At 52.0% G+C, this 9,336-nt stretch overlaps 2 protein-coding genes across 2 annotated transcripts; both read left to right on the top strand.

Moving 5' to 3' along the window:
- Positions 1-230: 230 nt before the first annotated feature.
- LOC123084870 (histone H2B.1-like) lies at positions 231-968 on the top strand. Its single transcript, XM_044506401.1, has one exon. It carries the CDS (start codon positions 319-321, stop codon positions 781-783), a length of 465 nt encoding a protein of 154 aa, XP_044362336.1. The 5' UTR covers positions 231-318; the 3' UTR covers positions 784-968.
- Positions 969-3,450: 2,482 nt separating this feature from the next.
- On the top strand, positions 3,451-4,210 carry LOC123084869 (histone H3.2). Its single transcript, XM_044506400.1, has one exon. The coding sequence runs from the start codon at positions 3,604-3,606 to the stop codon at positions 4,012-4,014; it is 411 nt and encodes a 136-aa protein (XP_044362335.1). The 5' UTR covers positions 3,451-3,603; the 3' UTR covers positions 4,015-4,210.
- Positions 4,211-9,336: the final 5,126 nt, after the last annotated feature.

The raw sequence follows: 9,336 nt of genomic DNA, 5'->3' as shown, positions 1-9,336 counted from the left end.
TCTGCCGTTCCGATATCCTTTGCTTGTCTTTTTCAAAACAAAACAAAAGAAATGCCGTACACGGTTTTTGCCACCACAGCCATAGACGCACCGCAGCAAATCTGGATCGTTGCAAGCAATATCGAACGAACGGTTCATACGATGCCATGTCACGGATCCGCGGCACCCACGAATCCACCAATCAGCGGTGACCTCTCTCCCACTATAAACCCAGCACCGTGCTCCGTCTTTCCCCAATTCCATATCCGCCACCCACCTTCCCCTGCACACAACTCTCCACCGTAGCCCCCAATCCCCACCCATCTTCCCGGAGCAGCGATGGCCCCCAAGGCGGAGAAGAAGCCGGCGGCGAAGAAGCCCGCGGAGGAGGAGCCCGCGGCGGAGAAGGCCGAGAAGACCCCTGCCGGGAAGAAGCCCAAGGCCGAGAAGCGGCTGCCGGCGGGCAAGAAGACCGCCTCCAAGGAGGGCGGCGGCGAGAAGAGGGGCCGGAAGAAGGGCAAGAAGAGCGTGGAGACCTACAAGATCTACATCTTCAAGGTGCTGAAGCAGGTGCACCCCGACATCGGCATCTCCTCCAAGGCCATGTCCATCATGAACTCCTTCATCAACGACATCTTCGAGAAGCTCGCCGGCGAGGCCGCCAAGCTCGCCCGCTACAACAAGAAGCCCACCATCACCTCCCGGGAGATCCAGACCTCTGTCCGCCTCGTCCTCCCCGGGGAGCTCGCCAAGCACGCCGTCTCCGAGGGCACCAAGGCCGTCACCAAGTTCACCTCCTCTTAGATTCCGTTGCCTGTATCTAGTACCAGATGTGGTTGTTCACTCTGGTTATCGCCAAGTAGAAGTAGTGCTAGTGCTGGATGGGAGTTGCTGAATGCTTACCGATGCTTCGTTCGCTGTAAGAACAGAATTATGAACCTTATGGTGCCGCTTTTGCAAGCTGAGATTTAGCAGCGTTGCTTATGATCTGACTGTTGTTTGCTTTTCTGCTCTTCTGAACCGAACTGTGCCACTGGACTGAACATCTGTATTGTTAATGGTAGGTTTCAGTTCTCTGAAACTTATTGGATTGGTTGCAACAATTCAGGTTATGAGTTTATGAGTACCGCTGTGTTCATGTCAAGGTAATGATGAACAACACCAACGCCATGATTTTGCCTTGCTCGTGCTTTTGGTTTGTAACGCTAGAAGTTAGCATTGATTTTCAATTAGTATCATCATCTAGCCAGCATGTTTGCAGCACCTTGTTGACACTATTAAAATGTCAAGTTTGACAGTTGCTGTAATTTGCAGCATCAGTATCATCCAGAAGTTGGTTCCTATAAGCAAATTTGGTTATCTCTAGTACCCTTTTACCGAACATAAGTTACAATTCTGAATTTTATGGACTGTTAGTGAATCCATTCAAGCAATGGTCTGCTACCTGTAGTTGTTGACCTGGCGTGCCGGTATCATGGACTAGTTCTAATTTTTTATCTAGCGACTGTTCTGCTTGTAGGGTTTGGACTTCAAATGGAATGTGAAATATCCGCACAGAACTGAATAATTCAGAAGTTTGTGACCTGAGACGGCAGTATTATGTACAGTTCTGCATCTGGGATAGCAGTAACGAACTAATCTGTGCACCTCCATCATCACTTCAGAAGTACTGGCACGTCTGTTTAACCGCGGCAATTGTTATAGCCACATTAAAAGAAATTGCGCAATTTTTTAATGATAATCGTGCTAAAATTTCATATCCATGATAGACAATTAAGTATGGGTAGCAAGATATGCACAGTTCATTTTAGATAGTTCAATTTGGTTATGCATCTGTCCATTGGCTAACAATTGTTCGGTGAACATAGATCATCATAGACACTCCTAGAGAAAAAAATATATTGTACTCTATTAAGTTTCGTAGAAATTGCATTACTGCTTTTGCAACAAATATGAAGTTCAAGTGGAGTCTATAACACTGAATTAAGGAATATGCAAGTGATCTTTTTTACATATGAATATTGAGGTGGCATGGTGGAGTCAGGGAGGGAAGAGTATATAGCATAAAAGATAAATCTATCAGTATTAGGACAAGGGTTCTAAAAACTATCTATTTTTAAAATTCGACGAAGACTACCACAAACTTGGTTTCCCGTTTCAAAAAACACTGATGAGGTAGTGGACACGACTGGGGAAACTGTATCGAATAATTAAGTTTGACTGTTTTTATAACCGGTGGGACCCACATGTCAGCCTCACTAAAATCCGCAATGAAGAGGAATCCCACGCTCCCAGCCACCTCTCCCTCTTCCTCCCGACAAAGTGCTGCCAACCACCTTACGCGCTCACGCTTGTTGCATCCGGCCTCATGGTCAACCGCGCCCGCCGCCCGTTAAGTATGAGGTGGCTCCGCTCTCGCAGAGCCATGTCCACTACCTCTAAGTTTGCAGTTCATGCAACACAATAAATGTCTGTTCGAGGTGGAGGCGCGCTGGGAGCAGCCGGGCGCATCGTTCGATAGCGTTCGTGAAAACCCAATTACTGCCGACCTGCTTGCTTGTGGACCCCGTGCTTGCGGAGGCTTGGGCTCTTGATCCGTCCAAGACCATTGTGGGGTTGCCGAGCTCATCCAAGCTGGGATGGTCGAGTTTGAGCGCACGGTCCGTCAATAAGTTGGTGAGAGGTGATGCAAGGTGGAGGAAGAAACGCGTCTGCACCGCGAGCGCGACACCGCGACCGATGAGGGACGCCATGACACCATCCTCAAGCGGTGTGGCGGCGACGATGACGGCTCAGACAAAGCCGACTACGACGACATGGACGATGATGGCGGTGTGAGGTCATCGTTTGCTACTTGGCCTAGTAATTTAGATGACGATACCGTTGACCCCTCGGTCACCGTCCACTGGTCTTATCTACGCAGTCATCGTTTTTTTTTTTTGCAAAAGCAGTCATCGGCTTGACTGGGAAATTAAGGTCACGTAAGCAAGAAAAACATATAGAAATGTATCAGAAACTTATACAGTGACTATGTACAATACCGAGAGCATGTGTAGTGACCGTATTTAAAGTATAGTGAAATCCAATGACCAAAGTCAAACGCCGACTCAAGTTCAAGTATACTATGGATAAATTTTGCTCCTATCGCAAACCACAAGAACACAGTCTGAATTCTGGCGTAAAACTGGAAAAGAGAGAAATGGTGCGTCACATATCCCAGCTTCCGCCCGTGCTCCATCACACCACTCATCAGAGAACCGAAGAACACCTAAAAAAAAGAGAACCAAAGAGGGGTCTACGCAGCCCACAGTTCCACCACGCCCGAGCCAATCAGAATCGAGAAACCAGCGCGCCACGGATCGCTCCCCCACGATCCGCGTGACTCATCTGAAACTAAATCCTCACCACCCATTTCCCGCAGATCCAACGCTCGGAACTCCTCCCCCCTCCCAAAGCACACCGCGCCCAGAAACGCGAAATTTTCCCCAGACTCGCGCCCACCGGCCGCCTCCCGCTCCTTAAAACCACCGGATCCCCTCCCCGTCTTCCTCATCCTCATCCCAGCCCCCAAGCAGTTCCCCTCCTCAACCCCCGAGAGTCCGCCGCGCCCACCCGCCAGCCCCGATGGCCCGCACGAAGCAGACGGCGAGGAAGTCCACCGGCGGCAAGGCGCCGCGGAAGCAGCTGGCGACCAAGGCGGCGCGCAAGTCGGCCCCGGCCACCGGCGGCGTGAAGAAGCCGCACCGCTTCCGCCCCGGCACCGTCGCGCTCCGGGAGATCCGCAAGTACCAGAAGAGCACCGAGCTGCTCATCCGCAAGCTGCCCTTCCAGCGCCTGGTGCGGGAGATCGCGCAGGACTTCAAGACCGACCTCCGCTTCCAGAGCTCCGCCGTGTCCGCGCTCCAGGAGGCCGCCGAGGCCTACCTCGTGGGGCTGTTCGAGGACACCAACCTCTGCGCCATCCACGCCAAGCGCGTCACCATCATGCCCAAGGACATCCAGCTCGCCCGCCGCATCCGTGGCGAGAGGGCCTAGGTTGCCTCGTGGTTGTCTGATCTGGAGACTGGTGTAGAGATGTTAGCTTCGTCTCGTTAGCATGTGTCTGATCTTGCATCGTGGTAGGAAGATCCCTCGTTCGTGCCAGTATGGCTGTGTTATGTTCTAGTGTGTACTGTCTGATGTTACCCTCTTGTTGCCATCAGCAATGTGAAAGTTGGCTCGCAGATCTTAACTTTGTGCTTCGTGATGCGCTTTGCTGTTTCCGGGCCTCAGATCTTAATTTCATGCTTCGTGATTCAAACCTGAAATATCAACGAATGGGGTTTCTTAGCTTTATCCATGGCGTTGATTGGAATTTCCTGGATTTTAAGCCTGAAGCCCCAATGAAGTGGCGCTTTGTTCCTCCAGTTTTCAGTTTGTTCCCTCTCATGTTTAGTACGCTTTGGAATGAATCTTGTATACTTTGAACGCTAGTGCACCGATCTAAATGATTTGATCTTGTTACTGAAACATCTGAATTGTCTGAAATCTGTCCCAGGTTAGTGCACTGTTAGTTTTTTTTGTTGAAGTTGAGTACTGTTAGTTTGAACCATTGCATTTGCTGTATCTACCACAATCATTCAATGCATTGATGGCTTAGTGCCTTGGTCAGTAGCTGTACTGGGCAGCTTCTTATTGATATTACTTGCTTGTTGCATTTCTACTGAGATCATCTTTAACCTATGAGTGACATGGCAACTTGGCAAAGCAAGGCCTGCCAATTTGTATGCTTATGTCATCTAATCTTTGGAAGTCCCTATTTCCCTCTCCTGAACTAGCAAAAGTAAGATTACGGCTTCATTTTCTTGACTATAAAGCAGTGTGATTGACATATTTTTAACCACTTCTGAAGCTAGTCTTACGACAGTATTATGCGTTGACTAAACTAATAGCCATTCAAATCAGCCCTCTATACAAGTCTTTCCAAACCTATATATTTGTGTCATTTCAGAACCAAACCTATACTAAAGTGATGATGCCATTTTCCTATTTTTTAGCAAGCATTTTCCTATTTAACAGTACATAGCAGCTGTTGCATCATGTATGGCTGACGAACCAGGCGTCAAGCCCACACCTGGTAAGCTATCTCAAAAAAAAAAAAGTATGGCTGACGAGCGATGGTTACTACTCCCTCCGTTTCTAAATATTTGTCTTTTTAGAGATCTCAAATGGTTACCACATACGAATGTATATAGACATATTTTAGAGTATAGATTCACTCATTGTGCTCTGTATGTAGTCACTTGTTGAAATCTCTAGAAAGACAAATATTTAGGAACGGAGGGAGTAGCAAAGATCAGCTCAACTGCCGCCGTTCTGCTTCTCATTGCTCCAAGGTTTTCTGTTTTTGTTCTCTCATCTCTTTAATGCAAATTCATTGTGAAAACCGCATTATCCGGAGCTCTGCCGTGTACACTCCAGGAGGGCGCCGAGGGCTACCTCGTTGTTCTCTTCAGGGACGCACAACTTTGTGCCATGTGTTGTGAGAGGGCTTAGTTGCTTGTTGCTTCCTAGTTTGTGATCTGAAGGTGTAGAGATGATCTGTGGTGAGAGGGCCTAATTCGCGCATCCTTTTTGTTGTTTCTCGCTGGCTTATAACTAGTTTTCTCGCCGGTGCCGTGATGCAGTACTAATGTTAACTTTATTACCATCATCAGTGGGAACATGGGAGGTGATCAAACTGATCTTAAACCACTGCGTGTTTGTACGATTTCAGCAAACGGTGTGGCTTATCCCACTGGTTAGATTTCTTGCTGAAAAATTCTTCAAAACTGCTCCGGTTTCAGCTTTAATGATGTCTTGGTTATGTCAATTTTCAGCACTTTGTTTGCTGGAGATGGTGCCATTGTATCTGACGAGCATGATGTTCAAATGCTCCAGCTCAGTTCAATTGTCACACTCCTAGCTAGCTCTCGTAGCGTGACAAGGGCACAAGATGTAGAGGGGATGGAGAAGAGCATGGCAGAGAGCAGTAGAGATGCAGGCTAAGAAGTTCAGTCGTTAAGAGCATCTCCAGCCGTTCGGCCCCTCAAGATGCTAAAAGAGAGCGGTCTGAAGGCGAACCGGCGCTAGTTCGGCCCCTGGAGGCGACCTAGCTCCCAGTCACACCCCCAGGACGCGGAAAATTCGAACTTAGTCGTTCCCGCTCACAAAAGACGCCACAAGTCGGGCGATCGCAAGCCACAATTCGGCGTACAAAAAAATAGAGCGGCAGAAGTTCGCGTGCGCAACACATCACTCGGCGGGCTCTGCCCTAGGCGTCAGCGGAGTTGGCGTGCGCGGGCTTGGCGGTGTCGGGGCTGCTTCTGCGCTGGGTGGTGTCGGCGCGGCTTCGGTGGTGCTGGGCGTCGTGAAGGCGTCATCACGCGGGCTTGGCGTCGGCGTCGGCGTGTGCGTCGGCGTCGGCGACCTTGTCGAGGGAAGCTGGTTCAGGATGAGGCCGCACTCCGCCAAGTACCACGCCTTGACCGCCTCGTCGGTGCTCTGGAGCATGTACGCCCCGCCCAGCAGAAAAGCCAGGTCGGTGTTTCTCTTCTTCGCGGCGACGTTCGTCTGGAGCAGGTCAAGCTTGACGGCGCTGCTCGACATCAACGCCGACCACCGTGCCTCGGTCTTCTCTTCACGAAGGACGGCCCGGGCCTGAGCGTCGGCGAGGCAGTGCTCGATGGACTCCTGCACTCGAGCGATGGCCGCGTCGGCGTATTTCCCCTTCTTGGCAACTTTGTTGCCGTCCGGCCACCCTTCCGATGCGCCAGGAGTCGGCGCGTCCGGCTTGTAGGTCTCCCTGGCCTTGTCGAGGGTGCACCGGATTTCCGCCCACTTCTCGCACTTGTCAATGCGCTTGTAAATTTGGAGGTACTTGAATTCGGCGTCGCTGTTGCTCTGCCGGTACAGGGCGAACATGCGCAGCAACTGCGTGGAGGAACAAACAGTTGGCGTGCGTACACGGCGAAGAGAGGCGGGAGACCGGCGTGGCATACCTGATCCTCAACGCTGGCACCGCTCTACGGGCGAGCCGCGACCTCCTCGCCGACCCCATGCCATTTGTTGCACGCCCCCTGGATACGCCCCCAATGGTTCGCCATCGCCTTGGAGCCGCGCTGCATGTAGACCCTTTAAAGTAGGGGTCGACGAGCTTGCGCTCATCGAACTCGACCTTGATGCGGTCCCAGTACGTGTCGATGCTCTGGTTCGTGTCGGTCGTCGGGTCGAGGCAGACGACTTTCCATGCTTCGGCGAGGCATTCCTCCTCCTTGGACGCCCACTTGATGCGCGGCTCGCCTGACCTGGCCGCCCGCTTCTTCTTCTTGCGCCCCTTCGCCGAAACAGGCGTCGGCTCCTCCTCCTCCTCCTCCTCCTCATCGTCCTCCTCCTCCTGCTTCTTTTGCTCGTCCTCGCCGTAGACGTAGCTGAGCTCGCCGTCCATGCCGCCGCTGTGATCCACCACCTCGTCCTGTGTGGCGAACCAGGGAGACGCGGCGGCCGCGATGATGTCGTCCATGTCGGCCTCGGTCTCGTCGGTGTCGCCGAGGTGCGAGAAGGGCAGCGGGCCACGGCGTAGCGGGGGCGTCGGGGAGGAAGCGTAGGCGGGCGGCGAGTAGTTGTATGGAGGGCACTGCACGCCGGCGAAGATGGGAGAGGGCGTGCGCTGGGCCGGGTATCCATGGGGCCATGGCTGTGGAGAGCCGACGCCTTGCTGGCCCCAGGGCGCGTATTGGGCGTGGCTTCCGGGTGGATTCATCATCCCCGCGCGAGTCGCCTCGGCCTCGGCTTGGTCCACCAATGAGGCAGCCGCAGCCGCGCGCGCCGCGTTGTCGCGAGCCTTCTTGGCGATGGCCTTGTTTCGTCGGTCGGCTGTGACAACCTCCCGCCGCTGAACTTCCGTCCTCCACTCGGCGTTTGACATGCCGGGTGGCTTGATCGGCGGCGCCTTCGGTTTCCTCTGCTTCGGCTGGGCGACGGAGGCGGTCGCGGTTGCCGTCGCGCGGGGGGCGACATACTTCTTCGGTGGCATGGTAGCCGGCTGGGAGGCGAGCGGGAGGGAGATTGGCGGGAGGAAGGAAGAGTATGGGAGGGAAGTGGAAAAAAGCGGGAAGAAACGGCGGGAAGAGGCGCCCGCCTCGCTGACAGGGCGGACCCACGCGTCCTTTTCGCTTGTGCCAGGGGGCGCCGGGTTCGGCCTGGGTCCGTCGGCACCAGTTTCGACCCGATCCGACGAAAAACAGCCTTCTAGAGGCGTGACTGAGCCGTTTTTTCGACGCCGGCGCGATAAAAATGTCTAAAGAGGATCTGTTGGGGGCGTAATTGGAGATGCTCTAACTGACGAAACTGAAGAAGTACATGTCGAGCGAGGGAAGCGAGGAAATGAGGGAATCCTGAGTTCGTCTGATCGCCACAGGTTCAAGCCCAGTGCCTAGTCACAATACATCGTTGCTGGGATTGGAAGCATAGAAGAGAAGCTGCTCGCCGAGATCAAGTTCCTGTCGGACCGTTTTGACGCGCTCGATTTGATACAACAGAAGATCAGCAATCTCTTCACCAAGTGGGAAGGCCAAGCACAACAAGTGGAACAGTTCAAGGATTACTTTCACCACCTTCACCTGAGCCGGATTAGCTAGCAATTATCGGTTACTTACAGGGATTTGTTATTGTTAGAAAGGATAGGGAGGGACGATTGACGTAATACGTTGGATGTATTATTTAGCCTTAGGGGCGAGTATATATTGAGTACAATAGGGCAAGAAGATGAAACAATTTCTATCTAATCCCGGACAATTTTAACTACCAAATATATCTCTAACACCCTTGCAGTTGTAGCGGTAGCGTTGCAAACAACAGGAGCGTCGCGGATGGTTAGGCTGGAGAGAATAGCAGCCGCGGGCTGACATCCCCGCAGTCGCAGCGGGAGCGTCGTGGACGGTGTCACGTTGCGAACGCGACGCTAGGGTTTAGATTGGTTAGACTGATATCATATTAGAAGGGACATGAATGAATGATTGGCGTAAAGCGTTAGATGAAAACAATTTCTATCTAATCCCAGACAATCTCTAACTACCAAATATATCACTAACAGTTATGCTGTGCCGCGAATCAATCTGTGATTGAGTTGGTTAGGTGGACAGTGGTATTCCCAACCCACCAAGGTTCAAATTCTAATTCTGGTGCTGTGTGCGTTCATAGGGATGAGTGTATGCGCGTGTATATGAGCGCTTGTGTCTGTACTGATGCTCAAAAAAAAAGTTATGCTATGCCCAGCTTGACTTATTTGGTCCCTGTTGCACTTTCTTTGGTTTTCCGTTTAAACATTTGAGCCAAGCC

The sequence above is a fragment of the Triticum aestivum genome, chromosome 4A (assembly GCF_018294505.1).
Source record: "Triticum aestivum cultivar Chinese Spring chromosome 4A, IWGSC CS RefSeq v2.1, whole genome shotgun sequence".
NCBI lineage: Eukaryota > Viridiplantae > Streptophyta > Magnoliopsida > Poales > Poaceae > Triticum > Triticum aestivum.
The sequence above is the reverse complement of the archived record's forward strand: the minus strand, read 5'-3'. Positions and strand labels throughout refer to the sequence as shown.